This window comes from Amblyomma maculatum, chromosome 2 (genome assembly GCF_055883805.1).
Source record: "Amblyomma maculatum isolate TAMU_Amacu chromosome 2, ASM5588380v1, whole genome shotgun sequence".
Lineage (NCBI taxonomy): Eukaryota > Metazoa > Arthropoda > Arachnida > Ixodida > Ixodidae > Amblyomma > Amblyomma maculatum.
Window position 1 is genome coordinate 139,220,614 of NC_139345.1, and position 25,556 is coordinate 139,246,169.

The 25,556-nt window shown below is 44.5% G+C and overlaps 1 protein-coding gene across 3 annotated transcripts in view; it reads right to left on the bottom strand.

The window, feature by feature from the left end:
* Window positions 1-1,161: 1,161 nt before the first annotated feature.
* Window positions 1,162-25,556, bottom strand: part of LOC146200061 (uncharacterized) — a 29,171-nt gene continuing 4,776 nt past the window's right edge. Inside the window, exons 1-5 of one of the 3 annotated variants that reach the window (XM_084595332.1) lie at window positions 4,583-4,717; window positions 3,550-3,608; window positions 2,299-2,311; window positions 2,175-2,215; window positions 1,162-1,487 (exon numbers count right to left, since the gene is read on the bottom strand). In XM_084595332.1, the coding sequence (XP_084451458.1) occupies window positions 1,207-1,487; window positions 2,175-2,215; window positions 2,299-2,311; window positions 3,550-3,598 (384 nt within the window). In that variant the 5' untranslated portion in view covers window positions 3,599-3,608; window positions 4,583-4,717 and the 3' untranslated portion in view covers window positions 1,162-1,206. Of the gene's footprint in view, window positions 1,488-2,174; window positions 2,216-2,298; window positions 2,312-3,549; window positions 3,609-4,582; window positions 4,723-25,556 lie in introns of those variants that run through there. The other 2 variants (XM_084595331.1, XM_084595330.1) reach the window with 2 other exon arrangements.

Sequence of the window (25,556 nt, forward strand, 5' to 3'; positions counted from 1 at the left end):
TGCAATGAGGTGAAAGCCTCTAACGCTTGGTGTTCTCAAGCCTTCCACTACGGCATCTATTCCACTTTGTTTCCCTCCCTCTTTCGTGATGACGCCATAGCATCAGCTACCCCGCTTTAACCCCCGCTTTAGCCGAGCCATATGAACGTGCCTGCGTAGCCTAAAGGTAACGTGAATACAATGGTGTTGGCAGCCTGATTCTTATACCACCCTCTCAATGAAAGGCGAGGCCCAAGTTGGCAGCTTCTGCCACATGTAATGCCAGGAAGTCCTGCGTTCAATTAGTGTTTGGCTTGTCAGCTGTCAGCTGCTGCCACCCATGTAACAAAAGCGCTGAGGACGAACGGACGGACACAATCCGCAAGTATGGGCCATTAAAGGCTATCGCCTTACTAGGCGACTGGATACAATCTTGGTGAATGGGTTTTGAAAGTGGTAGGCACGGCCGAAACTAACAATGGGGGATTAAAGGGCATTGCAGAAGGTTATTCTCAAGTAACAAAGAGAGAGTTATAAATTGAAAACATCCCATTTTGGCCTATTCTGCTCTGTCAGTAGTGCTCTACATCTTCAACTATATCTGCCGTGTTCACACGAGCACATATGTAGACTCTCTAGTCCACTGCAGGCATTATTTTACTCCTCCGCAAATTCCACGTCCTTTTTTCTAGGCGCCGCAATGAGTATTCAAGCAAACAAGATGCATTTTCGTTTTGTTAATTTTCGTTTTCAAAAGGGAAGCTTTGGTTAGTCCTCTAATAATTACTTCGCACTTAGTGTAGCAGTGTGAAAAACTGTATGCGTTGTATTTTGCAACTAACAGGATTTGACGATAAGATATGCTTTGTTGTTGATATTTTTCTTCAAATATTTCAAGATTTCTGCACGGTGTGCATATATGTGTACATATTTCGCGATCAAAGTTTTTTAAAGAAGCTATGCTGCGAACGAAGCTGGGCTATCAACCATGCAATCAGCTCATCGACTTTATTTTGTGACTCCCACCTCCAAAGTGGTGGGTCAATTCACTTCAGTTGCATTTACCTTCCAATTGAAACACGTTTTACAATGATCAGATGCACACGTGTTTCGCTTACAAGGAGCACTACGCTACTTTCATCTTTCGCCATAAAATTACCAATAATTGTAAAGCTATCCACCTGTAACTCATTTAGAACGGTTTGAATTCCGCTTGTTCAGCACTGATTAACCAACCGTTCTCTTTATTGCTTCAGCGATAGCACCAGTGACAGTGCCACCAATCGCACCAGAGGCAACACCGGCTATGGCAGCTGCTATTAGTACAGTAACTGTAACGGGACCGTATTCTTCGCTTTCTTCGTCCAGATGTCCTGCGTTTAGGGTGTTGAGGAGACCGATCGCTCTTTCACGGTCAGCAGCTGTGATAAGTGCACGTTGGCCCTGCAGAATTCTTCCTAGCAGCTCCATGTCTTTCCCCATGTTGATGAGCAATGAAGGGTTGTAACCTGGAGGTAAATTTTATACCGCTTTATGCCATGAACAGCCGCTGTACTGAAGCAAACGCAAACACTGTCTCACTTGTCAAATGTTGCGCTAATTGTTCTCACCACGCGTTATATTTCCGCATAACACTGTTATTTTTCCTACTACATAATCACTGAATACAGCTTTACCGTTGCTGAAATCTCAGCGCTTCATGTTTATACCAATAAACCTGATCAGGTGCAAATGAAATAAGATATGTTGCTGCCTGGACAAATTTATTTAACAATTTTTTCGTGCTAAAAGTAATGGCACATAATAACATAGTCCACTGCCAGTAGTTATGCACTCACTTCAATTGTAAATAGGAACTTGCTTCCCTCAAATGAAGATGCTTGTTCAGTTTTCGAGTTAACTATGCACATCTATTTATTGAGAACTGTGTCTGTAATTAATCATTTCAATACTGACTGAAGGGATTTTGCTTTTATTGCTTTCAATTGTGTATGCTAAGGTGAAATGGGACGCGCTGACGTTTATAGAAGTGTTAGGAGAAGCATTCGCATTCGCAGATGCGAATTCACCATACTGAAGGGCTTTTCGGATACGAAAAGCCCCCTTGCGAACACGTACCATGTTTACTTTACCGTGTAACTGAAAACATCCGCATTATCAGTACCTGTCAAAAGCTCGTTACTAATAAATCTTACCTGTCTCAAGCAACTTTTTTCGGAACCCATGGGAAGGCGCCCTGCATGTGCAACAAACAGCAGTCATTTACGCAGCATGAAAGAAAAAAAAGTAACATTGATACCGAGGCAGAATACTACTCACACTGTGGCGGACACTTCAAGTGCCAGTGCCGGAGCGAACATGCAGAGAAAAATAAAGTATTAATTTTTTGAGATATGCATGCGTAGATTACTAATAATAAAGCTCTAGCACGCGAATATGTTAGTACGGAAGCACAGATATGAGTATCAGAGGCGACTTAACGTCTTCCTAGTGCCTGGCAGGTTAACACAGTAACCCTGACAGGGCGACCATTGTCGGTGCTCTAAAGCGGCAAGTGGGACGATGGCATGTACAAGAGGTGCACCTGTAACAGCGTTCCTTCCAGGTGGTGCGTTTGAGGGTTATTTGCTCAATGCGAAACCTCTAACAAATTTCAGTGACCTTATGTGCATAAAATTTGTAACACAGCCAGTTCCTGTACCCCGTAGGGGAATGTCGTAATTTGTTTCCCATTCAGCATAGATTGGATAATCAATGCCAAGCTATTTTTGATAGGTATGCAAATCGATGTCAAATGTAACCCCCATTTTATGCCACTCACTAAAGATCGGTAACATAGTGCCAAACACTGTGGCAGGCTCTCAGTAATGAACCGGAAAACAAAACTATGCCAAAATGTGGTTTCGCACGCCTAAACCGCTTTAAGAGAAGTTACGACCAAGCTAATATTTCAAATAAGAAAAGAAAATTAACATTTGGCTACGATAACAAAGGGTTTCTTTGACCACATTGTTCTAAAGCATTTACTATTCAACCCATAAAATGGTTATGGTGGCAATGGAAAAATATGCCGTTCTTACCGAGTACGAAGCGAATGGAGAGTTATATGTTTCATTAGTGCACCATATATACAGTGCATGTATTACGTTGTGGAGCGTTGAGCTGCAGAGCAAGCATAAATACAACGGTAACCTTTGAAGAAAGCTTTAATATTCATTTACTGACCGTTTTTGGGGCTTGGAGTAAACTAAATATAGATATATAAAGAGCAGAGATCCAGGGCAGCAAAAGATCAGAAGGGGCCTAAAAGCAAACAAATAAAACCGAAAATGGATGCAGTAGCCAAGTTCCATCAATTCATTCATTTCCCAATTCAATGTGTCGAAAAGGGGGTATTATTTCTTCTGTCCTCTTGTGAAATTGTTAGATTGAAGACAATGGCCGCGCCTCAACACTTGTTGTATTTTCTTCGACTATACATATAAAATATTTACTTCGAATACAGAGTTTATGGCCTAAATTTCCCAGAGGTTCTTTCGCACACAAAACTTTTTTCCCAGTTGTACTTACATGTATATGCAATAACTTGAAGGCTCACTAGGACAAAAAGCACCTTCATTGTCGGTGACCTGCGTAGAATGAAGAATAACTTTGATTGCGCATTGAAACCTCAAACCTTAGTTGTAAAAAATTTCAAGAGCAGCAGCAAGAAACAAACAATCTAAAGTGCAATAAAGCGTATCAGTTCGGCATGTCAAATGTGAAGGACACGTATGTGCGTGTGCACAGTTGTGGCTTGTATGTTTTTTTTTTTGTATATTCCACGGAGCTAAGCGTGCAACATTTCTTTTTGAGCAGTACAAAAGCATGCCGAGTTTGCGGCTATATCTGAAGCTAAGGGTAGACATGGTTATCTTCAGTACTTCGCTTTATAATTCATACTAATCTCGTTTGTTCACCACCAAAATAAGTGACCATATTGTGAAACCCAGATGAAGCCTATTTTAGCAGGCACCCAACACATGGCGAAGTAAATTTTCAATACCCAGTTGGCGTACTTTAAAACCATTATATTACTGCATCGAGGGCTTCAAAAAATAAACTTTCAATTGAGGCCTTCCGCAAGCCAAGCCCGCTTCGCTCGCTGTTTTTACACCTGTGTAAAAAACAAAGGAATTAAAAAACCATTTAGGTGCAAACTGCACATATAGCATATACAGTACATGATGGTTCCAAAAATAAATCAAGCAATAATCTACGTTCAAACCCTGTTTGAAACACACTCTTCGAGCTAGCCGTGCAGTTTTCAGTGCCCTGCGAAATTTGATGATTGCTTCTATCAATTACGGTGTCTACATAGCTGCGGAATCAAAAACACTGGAGGGGAGTACTTAATCATCTCCTTTAAGGGAACCCTGAAAAGCTATTTGGCGTAATGTTCTAATGCGAGAGCGAGGAATCCACAGAGGTGGTCCTTATGAGTATTTGAATCACATTTTACCCTCCCCTCCTCCCCCCCTCCCCCCCAGCGTAATATTCGCAAATAATTTTTACAAACCGCTTCTGGCGACCGCTCGCGAGTGACTGGGGCGACTCATCTCACCGCGCAAATCTCCTCCGTGACGTCGCATGGCCCGGGCTTGCTGGGCGCGCCCGTCATTGTACGCCCCCGAAAGACGTGGGCATGACGGGGTACCGTAGTGACTTGTTCACTTTATTTTTTTTCTTGCGCGGCGGCATGGCCTGATTTGAGGGGCGAGAGGAGGAGCATAATTATAGACCGGCAACATCTTCAGTACTAATAAAGTTAGCTTAGCAATTTTTGCATTGCGGTGACGATTGATGGGACACGTATTGCTCGTGCATGTTTATACTTTTATCTTATAGCTTTTCATGATCACTTAAGGGTATTACGCGATAACGGCAGACTCGTATTTACGCTTGTTCAGAGAATTTAAGTTCGCGTATATCAATTTTGCTTTGCAACTTGAATAATCGCCAATCCTTTATGTAGTGCCTCAATTAATTCGCGCATACTTTGCAACATGCAGCAGTAACCACGGATGACAATGCTTAAACACACGGATAGGCATATAAAACAGAAAAAGCGACAACACAGCGCCTGTTTCGTCGTCTTTTTGCTCCTATTTACTCTGTCCGCGTATATAAGCGCAGTCAACTATGGACCAACACCAACCAGCCCGTCAGCTTGTCCTGTGCAGCAGTAAGCAACTCAATATATTTATTTATTTTTATTTATTTATTCGATACTGTCAATTCCATCAGGGATCGTAACAGGCAGGGCATTCAAAAGTACAGCTGCACAAAAAATAACATTGATAATTAATCGAAGTACATAAAATATATGCTTCTCCAGCTCAACGTAAACGGTGAACATGTAAGATAGCCTTAACATCAGTGATAGTGAAAGCGAAGTTATTGATTCAAGAGCTTAAGCGAAGATATTGACTTCAACAGTGGTTAGCGTTTACTAAGTAATTGAACTGAGCTAACACAGGCTCATTCGCCAAGTGCAAATTACGATACATCGCACGGAAACATGCGGCGTATGTTGCAAACCCACATTTCCGTCCTTACATGAAGTGCGTAATCTTTCGTGTCTTCCTGGAAATGGTAAGTAGTTCATTTCCAGGTGTGCACACAGGAACGCATAACAATTGTGTCGTGTTTCCTTACAAGCAAGAACAAAGAGGTTTATCATACAATTCAGGAAGGCTTCGGAGCTGCATGAGCAAACAACGTCCCGTAGATTACCTTGAGTAGAGATAAAGATTATATGATTATGTGAACCTTAAGATTATATGAGCCTTTCTGAGAATGGGTTTCGGCACGCATTTGTTCGAAATACTGTCAGAAAACGTGTCCGTCGATGTACGTGACATGGAAACTCTTCACATGTTCCCCAACAATGGCATCCTAATTACGCTACCCGGTCATAGGCGCTGATATGAAATGATGCCGACCGTGTAGTTCAAGACCACGCGGAAAAAAGAATATTGCTACGTCGGCAAGCCGCGCTGCTGCGTACTGGCGGCCGCTGTTTGCCCCTCTTGTGGTATCACTTCGTTTATAGGACTGTACTTTCGGTTATTCTGTAGGCAGGCGCATCCACTTAAACTGCAACATAGGATTATTAATTATATGCGCTGTTTGAATATTTTGTTTATTTATTGCTGCACAATTTACAAAAATATATTTCACTTTGAATTGCTTTTTATGTTGCAAGAGTCGCAGCTACGCGCCCTACAGGGAAGAGGTAACGCCCTTCAGGGCTTCTGAAGACGGAATTCGAAACGAATGGTATGACCAGACGTGCTTCCAGTCTACAAAAGAATGCATTCAAAACGACTGAGCGCGACAAATGCATCAAAATTAGGCTTTTTTGCTAAGCGCCGCTGTTTCAAAATTCCTTCTGGTACTTGTGCTTTTTCTTGCAGCCATGCCATGCGTAGAAATCTAAGTGAATGTGCCTTCGCATTGTCTATTCTACCTAGAGTTAGGAAGCTAGATTTGGCGGGTGAGAGGCCCGATGGCGAACGCCTTTTGCATCAAGCGAAAAAAATAATGTCCTCGTTGCGATGAATGAAGGAGCGAGGCGATAGCAATAGTAGAGAGAGGAACCCCGCAAGGATCTGTCTTGTCTCCATTCTTATTCAACCTAGCACTGATAGGTCTGCCTCCCAAACTTGAAGAAATTCAAGATCTTCAACACTCCCTATATGCTGACGATGTCACCTTGTGGGTAACAAAAGGTTCGGACGCTCACATAGAGGAAACACTTCAAGAAGCAGTGAATGTAGTTTAGTCATACGCTAGCCAGATTGTGCTGAAAAGCTCACAACCGAAATCTGAACTACTAGCAGTCAGAAGAAAAACGCAAGTCAAAGTAGAGATAAAAATCTGCCTGCAGTGATTACCATTACCTACAGTCGATACTATTCGAATACTCGTGCATTACATCCAGAGCAATAGGAAGAGCAATGTTATTATTAACAGGCTGGAAATGACTATGCAACTAATCACTACACAGAGTAACGGCAAGAAAGAGAGGAATGAAGGAGGCTGACATTTGTCTTCTTATCCATGTCTTTGTACTAAGTCGATTCACATACTCAGTCCCTTATCTCCGCCTCATTCAATCTGACAAGGAGAAATTAAACAGACTCAATAGAAGCACCTAAAAGGCTAGGCTAGGTGTACAGAGAAACACTTCAAACAAAAAACTTCTCTCACTTGGGATACGCAACACTGTAGAGAAGCTGATCACAACACATAAGACAGCACTGCTATAAAGACTAACAAACTCTAAAGCATGGAGACAAATTCTCGACACCGCATGGGAATTAATGTCGAACCACTAGCCAACCACCCAGGACCACTATCAAGAGGAGTGCGCGACAAAATTAACTCTAAACCTTTGTCCAAAAACATTCATCCCTCCTTCCATGAAGGTAGGAGGAAAGCTAGAGCTAGGACTCTAAACAGAAAGTACCGAAGTTCCGATGGGGTGGTGTATACCGACCCCTCGGACTACAATATGGCTGAAGGTGTCTTTGCCATCTGTGTAATTAAGCAGTAGCCGCTTCGGTCGAAGTCTGCTACTGGGACTAGGCGGAAGAAGCCGCAATCGCTTTAGCCATAGCTACAACAAATGCGGATATAAATGTTACTGTTTCAAAAACTGCCATACGTAACTTCTCACGTAGCAGGATATACAATACTGCCAGAAACATCCTCGCAGACATCAGACCCGACAGAGAGATAGAACTTGTATGGACACCTGCTCACTCCGGGAGCCGAGGCAATGAGGCTGACCAACATGCTCGAGGTTTTGTCGGCCAAGCGGTGAGACCTAATGCCGAGGAACTTGAAATGGAAGGATTGCTCACATACAGTGACCTTACACAAAACTTCAAACTCTCTAGGAGAGTATACCCACCACCACACAAATCACTAACAAGACAACAAGAAATTGTTTGGAGGAAACTACAAACGAACTCCTTCCCCAACCCTGCGGTTTACTCACACATATTGCGGTCAGCATAAGGTCACCATGCACTAAGTGCGGAGAGAAAGCCTACCTTTATCATATCCTGTGGGAATTCTCAGAGGACCCGCCTCCCAAAGCTCTTATAGAAGCTCCCTCACTTGAATCCTGGAAGGAAGTGCTGCGTAACGCGAGCCCCGATATACAATTAGGCGCCGTAAACCGCGCTGAAGAAGTCGCCGCAAGCGACCAGCTAACGGAAACTTGGCTTTTCCACTAAGACTACTCCCAACAATAAAGTTTTCTCCCTCTCTCTCCCTCCCTCCGCAATGAGGCGACGCATAGCATGGCAACCGAAGTTGCACAGAATAGGCTGCCCCTTTGACTCCTCATGGGCAAGTTGGGCGAGGGCAGACATCATAATAGTCATGCGGCCAGATTTAGGGATCAACCGTGCAGGCCCAAATTCGGCTTGTCCCGGTTTATCTTATTTGGGCATAATATAGGCATGGCGATGCATATCTGAGCAGATATTTCCGTATCAGGCCATCAGGGGCTGCTCTTTACATACTCTAAGGTGGAGTAAAGCAACTTTGGACTTTATGAAAAATCGGGGCTAACTTAAATGGGGCGCCGACTCAAAAGGCCAATACCGCATGCACATGGATGGGATGAACGGCAAGAGCGGGCATACTCGCACGTTACCTGCGCGGTTCCCTTTTGGGGTACTGGAGGAAAATCAAGCCTAAGGAAAATTTAGGCTTTATGCAGAAAACTCCTGAGGTACCCCAAATGGGGCTGTCCACCAGAAAACTCTATAGGTTCCGCTTGAGCTGCGGCTGGGCTGGAACGTGGTAATACCGGCTTACTTCTCACATCTGTCTCTCGCGGTGAACGTTACAGCAGATGGGACGCAAATGTGGGACATAAACAGATAGAAAATGGGCTAGCCCAAATGGGCGGCCCACTCAGATTTTGAGTAGACCCCACACGAACCGCGACGGGGCTGAAAAGCGGGCATGCCCGCACGTGGCCCACAAGGACCTTTTTTGAGTACTTGCGGACGCTGTACTGTATATTTGGGTTGCATGCGGCGAGAACTTGACGAGCACATTTTGCGCTGCCCATGCAAGGGCGCAGTCGGCCGCAAATTGACCATAACCAATCCTAATACTCAGAAACCCTACCATGCATTTTTAGGTTGCCATTTATTTATGTAATTCATGTTATACACGCTAGTAATTATCTTTTTGGAGGTTTCACATTACAGGTCTAAGTATATTTATGCCATCTCACATCTATGTTAAATATGCAGTATTGACAGAAAACATGCAGCCGTAACCGTTCCCCCTCGCGATTATGTACTGGACTACCTCATAATCTTTTATTCGAGACAAAGCGTCGAAATAGTTTTCACATCAATCGTTGCCACGCACCAATTAGCGAACTTGCCTCAAGTTGGCTCTTAGTCTTATGACAGCCTCGGAGCTCTCCCGTATTCTAATGAAATCAAAGATGTGTTGAATTTCATAAAAAAAAGTTAAGCACCTAGCACAGGTGGGTTCCCGTTGGAATTTTGCACCAACTTCTAGCATAGCGCGGGTACCCTTTTCACAAGGTGATTAATATTTGTTTCAGGCAACACATGTTTTCAGATTCCTTCAAAACTGGTCGCATTCTTCTCATACCTAAAATGCTTCTTCGTCCCACCACGGAGATTAGCAGCCGATTACTTTGGTAACCACTGGTTATAAGATAGCGGTAAAACAACTGTCTGATGCCATCTAAATGTACTTCTATCCCTTGTTTTATGCCACCAGGTTTGTTCAGTACCTGGTCGCGACGGCCATATTCCGTCGCCGGCAACGCGCGATGTTATAGAGTACATCATCTAACGCTACTCTGAAGACGTATTCGTGTCGCACGACCAAGAGAAGGCCGCTTTTTTGGAACATGGGTTCATTTATCCTACCCTTGATGCCTTCGGTTTGCCTACTTTCTTTCTCCTTCTAGTAATTAAGGAGCCGTATAAGGATATTTGGAGCACTCGGTTTCTTGACGGCGGCGAAAGTGGCTCGTGTTTTCTAACCCGTGGTGTTCATCAAGGTTGCCCGCTCTCCCTCCTCTTGTTTGTCCTGGCATTGGAGCCTCTTCGCAGTATATCGCACCCCCCATACCAAAAGTCTCCGATTAACAGGGCACATTGTGCGTCACAGCATACGCCGACGATATCACTGCTTACATTGCGGATGAACTGCGCCTGCTGAATTGTTCTCTACTTTCTGAGTATATTCCTCCTTGTCAAAGCCTGTTGTTATTTCCTCTAAAAGCAACTACTTGTCGTAGTTGCTTAATACGCGCATATCCTCGGCGAGTCTCTTGACGTGTTGCTAGCGTATGTGTATTTTAGGTATACCGTTTGACTGTTTTGGCATGGGGGAGGGAATCGGGACATCGGTCGCGAAGGGCGTCATTGCGAACGCCCGGCTATCCTAGTCATTTAGTATACCTATTCCTGTTTGAGGTTTTCTATCCCATTAAGTTATTCTGGTAACCTTCCGGTATACCTACGCCTCATTACAAAGCCCCCATTCCGCGTTATACGAAACGTGAAGCCTGTGGTGTTTGGGATTTTTATCGCGAAAGGAATACTACGCCAGGTCTAACCGCTCATCATTGTGTGCCGTGTCTGTGGCCCCCGAGCCGGCGCTGCACCGAACAGAAGAAGAAGGAGGAGAAGAAGAACAAGAAGAAGAACGCTCGGCAATCCGCAGCTAATGCTTTCGCTCCATATTCTGTTCAGCAGAGTTGAACCCTTTAAATGTTCTTTTTTTTTTGCTCATGAAGAACAGAACCTGCAGCTACAGTTATGCTATGACAGACACACCAGTGCGGAGAATGTGGAGTTTTTAACCTCTTTGTTGCCTCATCGCTGATAGCATTGAACAACCTTATGCACATTTTAATGTGGGACTTGCCTCCTGCGCGAAAACTGGCAAGGTGTCTTGTGCCCCTCTGCAAGGGAAAGGGATGCTATGATCCTTGTTAATACAGGGCTTCCATGCGAACAACTATCGGCGGTTTTACAATTTTGTATTTATATTTATAGGCTTGCTTAATCTATTTATTCTGGAATCTATATTTCTGAAGATTGTGTGGTCAGTATTATGGACGAGCCACCCGCAAAATGACGTTCCCGAATGCGTCCAATGGGCGTCGTTTTCTTTGTCACACTATAGTGCCTATATTTCTAGGCGCTATAGCCATACTATCTAAGAAACTTGGCCACTCGGTTAGACAGTGTTGCCCAGTACTGGCTCGTTTTTTGCATAAAATTTTTTCATTGCTAACTGGTCAACTTTTCTGTTGTGGCAAAGGTATGCTTCAGTAATGATAAAGCTTTTCAAATGCTCGTGAAACTTTATAGATTTTATCGTGGTTTGGCTTACCACTCTGCCGAAGTTTTTTTCTCATATCTGATCTTGCGGGAATTCTTCCCCGATAGACATCGCAGTGACGTTTATTTAATGTTTTGCTTAAAGATATCATTTTTTTTTTGCGGGAGCCTAGTAGCTTCAATATAATTGGATTCGTTTCGCTTTTATCAGTTTTTCCCACACGATAAAACGGTTCAATGTTAACCGTTGGAATTTCAAGTATGTCTTCGATAATTTCCTTTAAAGCTACGTTCTAAAAACCCGGAAGTCTCGTTTGCTTCTTCTTCAAACCCATGCACAAATAAATTTGTCCTGCGGCTGCAGTTTTCGAACTCATCTCTTCGATTTTCAAGGCCCTGGTTTACGCGGTTCCTTGATGGTAGTTCGTATTAAGATTGAACACGTTTAGCTTCAAGTCTTGATATTGCGTCGAATTTAGTGTCAATGCCAGTCAATCTTTTTTTTTATCTCTTATATATATGCTGCAATTTCCTCTAGTCGCTTAGTAAGTTGTGCATACTCCGGACTGGAATTTGACTAGATACCACTATCATGCCAGAGCAGTTCTTGCTCTTGCAAGAGCATCAGAGGGCAAATTGATAGCCGAAATACCACATCTGTGGGCACGGCAGCAAAATAGTAAGGATCAAATAGAACGCATAAATCTTCCATACTATTTTTTCACCTGTGGAATGAATACAAAGGCATTAAGTAACCACATCCTTGAAATTCCGCCGTGTGCAGTGGACGTGGAGGCTCAAAGCCGGTCTTTTATAGGCGGGTTGTTTAGGGGCGCTTTTACCTGCTCATGCGCGTTGAGATCAATGCGTATCGCCGCTGATTCCTTTATAGGCCGATCCCAGCATTTCATTAGGCGCACAGGGGTCACGTGAAAGCTAATGATGTGCAGAATGAGATGACCGTTTGTCGTCATTAAGGCAGCAGCGAAGTAGCGGACGTTAGTCAACAGCATGCCTACCCACAGCTGCAAAATGAAGACAAACTGATTAAGCGAGCATATTCTTAAAATCAGTATGAATTCTGAAAGCTACTGGAGATGTCCAGCAGCTTGTATATTTTCACTGCGCTGTTTATAAAGCTTCATTTGCATGTTCACTCTCAAGACGGAATCATTTTCACCTTTCCTTTATTTTTCTAATTGCAAAATTTTTGTTTTGCCCGTCATACTTCCATTTTTTCTACAACTGGTTGCAAAGCACCGGCATTTAATTTGCTGGCCAATTTGCTGGCCAATGATCATGGCACACAAGCTCAATTTGGATGCTCCCAGAACCCGCTTAGCCCGAGGCACTACAGCAGGGGGTTACAGTGTTGAAAAAATATCTATATTAGCACAACACACTTAGTGACCAGAAAGCCGCTTCCATCCGCTTATGGAACGGACAAAAAATTAACTAGCATACACATTAGCACCTTCACGGTATTCGAAAACCTTACAACAATGACCAGTTCGAGCAGAGACATAATGTGGCCTGCGTAATTATATTTCCGTGCTATGAACACAGCTAACGTAATGAGGCTAATGAGCGAAACCCACCTTTCGGCAATGTCTAGCATGAAAAAAATTACTGATGATTACATCACTTCCTAACGCGAAATTTGAGCACAGATCATGAGTTGTTTCACCTTTTCTATAAATTGAGGTATGTGTTTCAACTCGGGCGGCGCATATATAAAAATCCGCCGCCACCAATCCGGCGCTCTGATCGCCGCAACAGAAGGGTGGCATTGGAGGAGGAGCGAAGAGAGCAATTAACTTATCGCGAGGTGACAGGAGGCAGCGCATGGGCTATAAGAAACTTCGTGCTGAGTAGAGATAGCAGCGACTAACTGATGCCGCTTGCGTCGCTAGCGAGTCAAGTCAACGCGGCTCTACGTTTCGCTTTGGGATGCATGCACCATGATCCGCTGATGCCGAGCTGGCGCTTCGGCAACCGGAGAACACCATCGCCGCAACGCAGGAATAGGAAAGCGCAAGGGGAGGGGGGCGGGTACATGCAGCGGTGAACGGTGGCGCCAGAAGCGTGCTTCCCGTCTGCGGTGCTAGTTACGAAGGCCAACGGCAACAGCGACAACACGAAACGCAGAAACGGGAACCAAAGAGCTGCGTTCTAAAATTTCACCACAGCAACCAGACAACCAGATAACCTTCTTCACACAGGGGGCCTGTAGTCGTCGGGCAGCGCCACCGCGCACTGATATCCGCGCCGCCAAGGGAGATGCTGCCAATTCTCGCAGGCGCTCCCTAGGGCGACGGTGCAAATCTAGAGCGTTCTCCAACCGTTACTTCGGGCTCTGCTGGTGACGTTACAATCTTCTTTAACGCTGCACCGCGAGCGCATTTGTTCGGGACGTTCTTTTTTTTTTTTTTCAATAGGCTTCATTCGACCAGAAAGCGCGAGTTACCAGCGACGTCGGGGTTCACATGGCGTTTTGAAATCAGCTATTTTCGACAAGTATTTTCGGCCACGGGAAAGACGCTGCTTGCTGCAAAATCGTCACGTATGCAGCGAATTAGAAGCGGTTGCGTCTCGCATACTGCCAAGAATATATTCGCTACTATATAAATATAAATAAATGCGGACAGCGTGGCGCGTACGGTTTCCGCCGTTTGAATTGCTTACCATCGCGCTTGATAGTAACAATTTTCGAAAAGAAATAAAGTCGTCTGTTTTACATCGTAGACGAATTCAGCACAATTTTATTACTACTTGGGCAGATGCGCGGCGATAAGGAATTCGAACAGCGGGTTTTAAAGACTAAGCATTTCTTGAATTAATTTCAACGCCCCTGAATAGCCTGCGTGGCTTCGAGTCGCGCTTTTCTCTCTGTTCATTTCAGTAAACGGTTCATGCTTATTCTCCACTATTCAAAATCGGCTTAAAAAGCACCTTCAAATTACGAAAACAGTACCAAGGTAACGGGTCCCCAAAGGCAAGAGGAGTAAAAGATAAATATTAGCGTCAATCTGTTGCAACGAATTAATTGCCGCTATTGAACTAGGCCGCAAGGTAAACTGGATATCTTCAAGCGAGAAATAGACAGATTGAACTTTGATATCTTGGGTATCAGCGAGCTCAAGTGGACCGGAATGGGAGAATTTAACTCCGGCGACCATTATGCCTTTTATTGTGGGCACGAATCCAAGAGAAGGAATGGGGTCGCTCTCATAGTAAACAGAAGAATGGGCAAAGCACTGCTAGGGTACAACCCCAAAAACGACCGAATGATTTCACTTCGTATCCAAGGTCACCCTTTCAACATAACAGTTATCCAAGTCTATGCACCGACTACTACTGCTGAAGAAGCTGACGTTGAGAGATTTTATGCGGAACTGCAATGCCTTTTAGACCGCACCCCATCATCAGACGTCGTTTTTCTCATAGGAGACTGGAATGCTAAGGTAGGGAGTGAAGAAATATCCGGAATTACAGGCAAGTTCGGTCTTGGTGAGCCAGATGAAGCTGGGCAGAGGCTAGTAGAGTTTTGTCAAGAAAACAACCTGACCATAGCGAATATTCATTTTCAACAGCACAAGAGGCGCCTCTACACATGGAATGCACCGGACGGTATGTACAGGAATCAGATCGATTATATTATTTGCCGGCAGAGATGGAGAAGCGCTATACAAGCAGTGAAAACAAGGCCTGGGGCCGATTGTGACACCGATCATCAGCTTCTTGTTGCCAAGATTAAGCTACGATTGAGGAAAACGCAGAAACCTAGAAGGCCTGTCAGGTATAATCTGGATCAAATTCCATTTGAATATGCTGTGGAAGTGAGGAATCGATTTGAAGAATTAGATCTAGAAGACGAAGAGCCCGAAGAGATGTGGACTGATGTTCGTGATATAATACAAGAAGTTGCTACTAAGGTAATTCCAAAGCAAAAGAAATGTAAGAAAGCAAACTGGTTATCTGAAGAGGCTTTGCAAATAGCTGAGGAAAGGAGGATGGCAAAAGTTACGTGGAAAAGAGAAAGATACAAGGTTCTCAATGCGGATTTTCAGAAAATAGCAAGGAGAACTAAGAATGCCTTCCTGAACATACAGTGCCAAGCAGTTGAGGACAACAGCCAATTAAGGAACACAAGAGCTCTGTATAAGACAATCAAAGATATCAAATGAAGCTTCTGTGCTAAGCTGGGCGTGATAAAGGACAAACGAGGCAAGGACCTCACTGAAGCCTCAGAGATAAAGAAGAGGTGGCAGGAATACACAGAAGAACTGTACAAGAAGGACCCGGATGTGCAAAACCAACATAGGACGGTTGTGATTACTGATCTCGAGCCGGGCATCCTGAAGAGTGAAGTTGAATGGGGCTTAGCCAGCCTTGCTAAGAACAAAGCTAGCGGAATTGATGGTATTCCAGCTGAGTTGCTTCAAAACCTCAACCACGACGCTGTTAACACACTGCATACATTATGTCAAAAGATTTGGACAACACTGCAGTGGCCACAGGATTGGAGGAGGTCAGTTTACATCCCCATTCCAAAGAAAGGCAGTGCCAAAGATTGTTCCAACTACCGTACGATCGCGCTTATTTCGCATGCTAGCAAGGTGATGTTAAAAATCTTGCAAGGTAGGCTGCAGCAGTATGTGCATCGGGAGCTTCCGGACGTGCAAGCTGGGTTTCGCAAGGGCAGAGGAACTAGAGACCAAATTGCCAACCTTCGCTGGATCATGGAAAAAGCAAGAGAGTTCCAGAAACCCATTTACTTCTGCTTTATTGATTATGCGAAAGCGTTTGACTGCGTAGATCACAGCAGATTGTGGCAAGCTCTCCAAGAGATGGGAGTTCCAAATCACCTCATCTGTCTCCTCAGGAACCTTTATGAAGGGCAAGAGGCCACAGTCAGAACTGGGCATGGTCTTACTGATTGGTTTCCGATTGAGAAAGGGGTGAGGCAAGGCTGCATACTGTCGCCCTGCCTATTTAACCTATATGCAGAGTGCATCATGAGGAAGGCCGGTCTGGACGAGTCTTCAGCTGGAGTGAAGATTGCTGGAAAACGTATCAACAACCTTAGATATGCGGATGATACCACTTTAATGGCAGAAAGTGAAGCGGAACTCGAGACTTCTGATGCGCGTACAAGAAGAGAGTGAGAAGTTTGGGCTTAAACTGAACATTAAAAAGACAAAGATCATGGCGTCTTGCCCTATCAAGTCCTGGAGCATCAAGGGACAAGAAGTGGAAGATGTGACAGATTTTCCCTTCTTGGGCTCCAAGATTACCTCGGAAGGAGACTGCAGCCATGAAATTAGGAGACGCCTGCTTCTGGTAAAGAGAGCAATGGTTAACCTTGACCGCCTAGTAAAGAGCAGAGACATTAGTCTGCCAACCAAGATCCGTATAACTCGTGCTATGGTCTTTCGAGTTGTGATGTATGGATGCGAGAGTTGGACGGTGAAAAAGGCTGACCGCCGAAGAATTGACGCGTTTGAATTGGGGTGCTGGCGAAGACTCTTGAGAGTTCCTTGGACTTCCAGAAGATCAAATTAGTCAATATTGTCGACCATAAACCCTGACTGCTCATCGGAGGGTCAAATTCTAAAGTTAAAGCTGAGCTACTTTGGTCATCTGATGAGATGAGAGGAGTCGCTGGAGAACACGCACGAGATTTTACATAAGACACGAGATTTTACATAAGAAAATATATGTATAGCAATTAGAGAAGAATAAGGAGCATGTGAGAAGATTTTTGCGGACAAATAAAACCACAAGCGAAAATACAAACGGAAGGAATAACTTCGTAGTGACATAAGAACTCAATAAATACTGAGATATAAGTAGTTGATTTTCCACACGTGTGCTGAAGGAATTTAATGATGGATTAGTAACAATTGATATGTTCAAGGTGTTCTATTCGCGTATAGCACGAGGAAAGTATGAATATTTGAAAGTGTCAGTACGGAATGAAAACTCGTTTAGAGTGTGTATGTGACTATTACGTGTTTGTCGTGTTTGGGATTTTGAAATGTATCTTTAAATGTCGATTTTTAATTGATTTTGTATGAGTTCGAACATGGTTTTAAGGCGCGCTAGTTTTGCTCTGTTTTGAAGGGTTAGTAGTCCTGCGTGTTTGAGTAGTTTGTTGGTGAATCTGTCCTCCTGTGTTTGTTAAATATACATCTGACCGCCTTACTCTGCACTGCTTCTATTTGTATAATAAGCTTGTTAGTGAACGGAAACCAAACAACACTAGCATATTCTAGAATTGGTCTGACATGTGTCTTATACGCAAGTAGCTTTATTTCCAATGGTGCTAGTTTGAGGCGTCTGTTAATGAAAAATAACTGTTTTAAGGGGGTTGATGTGACATTGTTAACATAAGAATCCCATCTGAGGTCAGAGGTTAGTGTTATGCCTAAATATTTATATTCGGACACCGAATCAAATGTTGTTTAATGTGTACTGAAAATGTTTGGTGTATCTTTCTGGTTACCGATAAAGAAACTAATTTTTTAACATTAATAGTCATCTGCCAATCTTCACACTACTTGTTCACTGCTGTTAAAGCGTTATTTAAAGCTATGTGGTCATTGACGCAGTTAATTTCCTGGTAAAGTACACAGTCATCGGCAAAAAGTTTGATATTGTAAGAAATACTAGTAGGTAAGTCGTTTATAAAACTAAAAATAATACTGGGGCTAGAACACTTCATTGTGTTACACCGGATGTACCATTAGCTGTTTCGGACGTAGCATTGTTAATTTCGACAAATTGAGTATGACTAGTCAAATCATCGACAATCCAATCTACTATAGGGCCAGATCCAAAGGTTGCATTAAGTTTATAATAAGTTTATAATGTGGTACGCGGTCGAAAGCTTTCGAAAAGTCAAAGAAAATGAGGTCGATTTGTTTCTGCTGATCAATAGCGAAGGATATGTCGTAAGTTCGATTTGTCGTGTGACTGTAGAAACTCCTTTCCGAAAGCCGTGCTGAAAAGGTGTTAAAATTTTATTTTTCTCTAAATAGGTTATGTGCTTCAAGATAATGTGCTCTAGTAACTTGCATACAGTGCTTGTTAGTGAAATTGGTCTGAAATTTGAGGGATCTGATTTGCTTCCTGTTCTGTGTATAGGCGTCACTTTAGCTATTTTCCATTGTTTAGGAAGGGTGTGCGATGACAATGACTTGTTAAAAAGTATCACTAAAAATTTTGCTACCCATTCGGCATATCTACGCAAGAAAATGTTAGAGATTCCATCAGGCTCTCATCCTTTCTTTGTGTCCAAGTTTAATAAGGGGTTTAAGACTCTTGCTTCTGTTGCAGTTAGGGGTTCTAAATTATTTCCGGAGCAAAAACTAGTACAAGGCTTATTCCAGTTGTCTGTAGTGAAAATAGAAGTAAGGTAGTTATTCAGCGTGGTTGCAATATTTCTCTTTTCCTCTGGAGAAGCTTGGTTTTCTTTTCGTGATTTAGGGATCATGTAATGCCAGAACTTTTAGTGAGCATCTTTTAAGAAACGAGTCAGCGTATTTGTAAAGTAAAATGTTTTAGCTGTTCTTATTTTGGACTTTAAAACAGTGATGACCGAGGTTCATTTTTCAATTGTTTCTGGTGATGGATGGTGTTTCTGCACTTTTTTCAGCCGTCGAACTTTTCGCTTGGTATGAATTACGGTTCGAGTTATCCATGGATTACGTTTGCGTATTCTCTTAGTCTTGGTAGGCACATATTTAGTAACGCAATATGACAAAATGTTTTTGAATCTCTGCAACAATGTTTCTATGTCAGTATTTATGTCATGCAAAAGAAATGCAAAAAGCAAACTGGTTATCTGAAGAGGCTTTGCAAAGAGCTGAGGAAAGGAGGATGGCAAAAGGTATGGGGGAAAGAGAAAGATACAAGGTTCTCAATGCGGATTTTCGGAAAATAGCAAGGAGAGATAAGAATGCCTTCCTGAACATACAGTGTCAAGCAGTTGAGGACAACAGCCAATTAAGGAACACAAGAGCTCTGTACAAGACAATCAAAGTTATCAAAGGAAGCTTCTGTGCTAAGCTGGGCGTGATAAAGGACAAACGAGGCAAGGACCTCACTGAAGCCTCAGAGATAAAGAAGAGGTGGCAGGAATACACAGAAGAACTGTACAAGAAGGACCCGGATGTGCAAACCCAACATAGGACGGTTGTGATTACTGATCTCGAGCCGGGCATCCTGAAGAGTGAAGTTGAATGGGCCTTAGCCAGCCTTGCTAAGAACAAAGCTAGCGGAATTGATGGTATTCCAGCTGAGTTGCTTCAAAACCTCAACCACGACGCTGTTAACACACTGCATACATTATGTCAAAAGATTTGGACAACCCTGCAGTGGCCACAGGATTGGAGGAGGTCGGTTTACATCCCCATTCCAAAGAAAGGCAGTGCCAAAGATTGTTCCAACTACCGCACGGTCGCGCTTATTTCGCATGCTAGCAAGGTGATGTTAAAAATCCTGCAAGGTAGGCTGCAGCAGTATGTGGATCGGGAGCTTCCGGACGTGCAAGCTGGGTTTCGCAAGGGCAGAGGAACTAGAGACCAAATTGCCAACCTTCGCTGGATCATGGAAAAAGCAAGAGAGTTCCAGAAACCCATTTACTTCTGCTTTATTGATTATGCGAAAGCGTTTGACTGCGTAGATCACAGCAGATTGTGGCAAGCACTCCAAGAGATGGGAGTTCCAATTCACCTCATCTGTCTCCTCAGGAACCTTTATGAAGGGCAAGAGGCCACAGTCAGAACTGGGCATGGTCTTACTGATTGGTTTCCGATTGAGAAAGGGGTGAGGCAAGGCTGCATACTGTCGCCCTGCCTATTTAACCTATATGCAGAGTGCATCATGAGGAAGGCCGGTCTGGACGAGTCTTCAGCTGGAGTGAAGATTGCTGGAAAACGTATCAACAACCTTAGATATGCGGATGATACCACTTTAATGGCAGAAAGTGAAGTGGAACTCAAGAGACTCCTGATGCGCGTACAAGTAGAGAGTGAGAAGTTTTGGGCTTAAACTGAACATTAAAAAGACGAAGATCATGGCGTCTTGCCCTATCAAGTCCTGGAGCATCAATGGACAAGAAGTGGAAGCTGTGACAGATTTTCTGTTCTTGGGCGCCAAGATTACCTCGGAAGGAGACTGCAGCCATGAAATTAGGAGACGCCTGCTTCTGGGAAAGAGAGCAATGGTTAGCCTTGACCGCCTAGTAAAGAGCAGAGACATTAGTCTGTCAACCAAGATCCGTATAACCCGTGCTATGGTCTTTCCAGTTGTGATGTATGAATGCGAGAGTTGGACTGTGAAAAAGGCTGACCGCCGAAGAATTGACGCGTTTGAATTGTGGTGCTGGCGAAGACTCTTAAGAGTTCCTTGGACTGCCAGAAGATCAAATCAGTCGATATTGTCGACCATAAACCCTGACCGCTCATTGGAGGGTCAAATTCTAAAGTTAAAGCTCAGCTACTTTGGTCATCTGATGAGAAGAGAGGAGTCGCTGGAGAAAGATTTGATGTTGGGAAAGGTTGAGGGTCGCCGGAGAAGGGGTAGGCAGCGAACGCAATGGTTAGATGGCATTCTCGAGGCATTGCAGATGAAGCTATGTGATGTTAAGAATATAGTGAGAGACCGGAAAGCATGGCGTGACATGTTTCATAGGGCCACGAAGAGTCGGACACGACTGAACGCCAGAACTGAACTGAACTGATTTATGCCATCTCATAGTTGCTGAAATGACGCTAGTTCGTGTGATAAAGTATCAAGTATGGCAGTGTCGTCAGCTCGGTTGTAGTTGTAGGCTATTGTAGATGGCAAACAAGGGGCAATATGGTGATGCGGGACAGAACACATTATTATTTTGTGGTCGGACAGGTCATTTAAAATTTCAACCTTTGTGTCTTTGACAGGAGAAGTGACTACTCAGCAAAACTAAATCTAAAATGTTAGAGCTGGTTCCTTGCACACGTGTGGGTTCTGTTACAATTTGCGAGAGGTTAAAAGAAAGCATTATATCAAAAACAACATCATCACAAGGTGAAGTATGGTGCAGTGTAGTCCAGTTAAGTTCAGGAAGGTAGAAATCTGCTAAAAATATTAGTCTCGCCCCCTTAACATGATGTTGCATATACGTACACAATGAATGAAGTATGATATAGCGTCAGAACAAGGACTAAGATAGACGCAACCCACAAAGATGGCCGAATCAGAAAAGAAGAGTTTGCAAAAAATTGCTTTACCCCCTCTACTTCAGGTAACGTAACGAAATGTATATCTTTTCTTATCACTAATGCCACGCCTCCGCGTCGCTTCAGCCTGTCCTTGCGTACTATGAAGTAGTTGGGAGGAATAACTTCAAAGTCTGATTTCTCTTGTCAGCCAAGTTTCTGTTATGGAAGACCACCCGACGTAAGATAGGCGCCCGCCTAAACCAAGATGTATGGATCTGCCTGCGTGGGCTAAAACTAACATGTCTCACTAGTGATCCAAGGTTCATCAAAGGCTCTATTATCATTTTACCCACTCTTCACTAAAAAGAAGCCCGATTCGGCTGGTGTTTGAATGACGTTTTGTCACGGAAGACGTACTTTATCCAGCGTCTCAACCTTATCCCTAGCTATTAATCTTTCATCATTGGTTATATTCTTGTATTTTTCGCATTTACATTTAATTCTAAGGGACCGTCAAATCCCTTTTCCTTCAAATGTATGACGTAAGCTTAGTTCATAATAACGTGCTATGCTATGCGGCGTTTAACTACCCCAAACGACAAAGGGTATGAGGAGGTGCATTGTAATGGGCCCGACTTCTCAGCTACTAAATAATCTTTCATTCGTCCTCTATATGCGCCTCAAACTAACTTGATTTCTTTGCCTGCATCGAATTCCGCCGTTTGCGAGAGCGTGGAACGCTCGACAGTAGTGTAGGCATCTGGACGCCAAGTTCGTGTTTTTCGTTTACCCATTGTCATTCACCTTCTTTCCCTGTATAGAACTTCGCGTTCACCCCTCACCCAAGCACACACACACACACACATATTATATATATATATATATATATATATATATATATATATATATATATATATATATATATATATATGTATATATATATATATATATACGTATATATATGTATATTGTTACGATACGAGGGGGTTTGACGCCGGAGCGCTGCACAGGTATAGGAGGCAGCGAACTCAGCTGGTGAACGGCTGCGAGTCCGGGCACGGGCACGAGAGTCTCCTAGTCTTTCTCAACTTCCTATTTCCTTTCTTCATCAATGTGTTTCCTCTTCTTCAGGACTACTACATTTCCCACCTGGACAGCCGAAGCCCCCCTTAGCGAGGGAGTCAGGCGTTCCCACGGGATTGGCACGGCTTCATCCGGGCGTAATCAGGGAGCCCCGTTGTAGCTGAGCGACGACCACTTGCGGTCATGCGTGCAATTTCGTAATTCAGGTCACTGACGCGGTCGAGGGCAACATATGGGCCAGCCTAACGCGCCAACATTTTTTGGGCTAAACCACATTTCCGGAGAGGTCGCCAAAGCCACCCTAAGTCTCCATGTGCGTAAGACACATGGCGATGCAGTCTGTCGTACCGAACGCTCTGTCGCTTTAGAACGCTCTTGCCAAGCCAGAATTCGCAAACGGGTGAGAAGGCGAGCTTCTTCGGCCCGACAAAGAGTTTCGGCGATACAAGGTTCGTCATGGACGGAATAGGGAAGAATCGTGTCGAGGGAATACCGAGGATCACGGGAATAAAGAAGAAAAAACGGGCTGTAGCCGGTCGTCTCATGCGTTTGAGTGTTGAAGGAAAACGTTATAAACGGCAGTATTGTATCCCCGTTCTTGTGGTCTGATACAATGTACATAGAGAGCATGTTGACGAGTGTGCGGTTTGTGCGCTCGGGCAAACCGTTGGTTTGAGGGTGGTATGGTGTGGAGTGTCGAAAATTTGTCGAGCACAAACGGAGAAACTCTTTAACGACATCTGCCGTAAACTGCCGACCTAAACCACTGATTTTCACTTGCGGAGATCCATGGCGCAGAATGACGGAATGGAGCAAAAACATGGACACGTGGTGAGCTGTGGCTGAAGGAAGAGCGGCCGTTTCGCAGTAGCGGGTGAGATAGCCGGCACAAACCACGATCCAGCGATTTCCATCGGAATATTTCGGGAAGGACCCATAAAGTAGATTCCACCTGTCTCAAATGCACCATGTGGTGGAGGCACAGGATGCAGCAGGCCCTGTGGCGTGGATGTAGGACGTTTGTGCCTTTGGCACTCAGTTCAGCTCGCCACATATCCCTCAGTCCTCTGGCGGATTTTCGGCCAATAAAACCGGTCGCGGGCACAGTGGAGGGTTCGTGCAGAGCCAAGGTGACCGGAATTAGGGTCGTCATGCATTGCACGCAGGATGCACGAGCGGTAACTTTCGGGAACCACAAGTAGAAACTTCGTGCCGGTGCTGGAATAAGTCGTTTTGTACAGAAGGCCACCATGGAGACAAAATGGGTTGGGAGCTGTGGAATCCCGCGCAGTCGCAAGCAGTGGCTCGAAGCTTATGTCGGTCTCTTGCGCAGTCCGCAGAGCCGAGGCGTCAGGAAACTCGGGAACAACGAATGAAATGTAGTGATCGAAGTCAGCAGAGTCACATTCGGTCGTGGGAAGGGGGAGACATGATAGGCAGTTTGCGTTGGCGTGTTTGTGGCGACTCTTGTACGAGACAGGGAAGTCGTATTCCTGTAGACGAAGGGCCCAGCGTGCGAGACGACCAGATGGATCACGAAGGTTGACGAGCCAACACAGGGCATGATGGTCCGTCACAACCGTGAAATGGCGTCCATATAAGTAGCACCGAAACCGCTGAACAGCGAAAACTACAGCGAGGTACTCTTGCTCAGTAACAGTGTAGTTGCGCTCAGGTTTGCTGAGGGAACGGCTTGCATACGTAATTACATGCTCTCCGGTTGCCGAACGTTGCACAAGCATAGCACCAACACCAATCCCACTTGCATCAGTGCACACTTCCGTCGGTGCGAGCGGAGGGGTTGAAGTGCCGTAGTATGGGTTGTGACGTGAGCAGAAACTAGCTAGTGGAACGACGCATCACAATCTGAGGTCCAGTCGAAAGGGACGACCTTTTGTAAAAGGGACGTCAGAGGGTAAGCGACGTCGGCAAACCTTGGGATGAATCGTCGAAAGTAGGAGCACAGCCCCAGAGAACTGTGGAGCCCCTCTTGGTTCTGGGGTCTTTCAAATGCTGCAACAGCTGCAGTCTTCTCTGGATCTGGCCGAACGCCATCGCGGTCGACGAGATGTCTAAGTACCAGCGCTTAGCGCTCGCCAAAACGGCACTTTTTAGCAATCAGGAGAAGGCCAGTCTTCCGCACGCGATCTAAAACAATAGCGAGTCGTGTGTTATGTTCAGTAAAAGTCCGGCCAAAAATAACAACTTCGTCTATATAGCACATGCAGATTTTCCACTTGAGACCACGCAGTACTGTGTCCAAAAATCTCTCAAAAGTGGCCGACGCATTACATAGGCCGAAGGGCATCACATTGAATTCAAATAGGCCGTCCGGATTAACAAATGCAATTTTTTCTTTTTCAGCGGGGTCCATCGGAATCTGCCAATACCCCGATCGCAAATCAACCAACGAGAAATAAGATGCAGAGAAAAGGCAATCTAAGGCATCGTTGATGCGCGGGAGAGGGTACACATCCTTTTTATTGATGGAGTTGAGGCGACGGTAGTCGATGCAGAACCTCCATGTTCCGTCCTTTTTTTTACCAATATCACGGGAGCAGCCCAAGGACTGGAGGACTCCTGAATTGCGCACCTGTTCGCCATGTCTTTATTTTGCTCGGTGATCACCTTGCGCTCTGACGGTGACACGCGGTATGGCTTTTGCTGGATCGGATGGGCAGATCCCGTGTTTATCCTGTGGCGTGGGCGCGACAGCGGAAAACGTCGAGAGCCGTCGGATTGCGCTAAAGTAAAGACGGGCATATGCTGGGACAAGAGGTTCTTCAACATCTGTCGTTGTGAGGTGTTCAACGACGCGCTCATCATCACAACAAGCTTCTCATCAGGAGGTGAGTTAGGGGCGGTGTTATCAAGGGAAGTA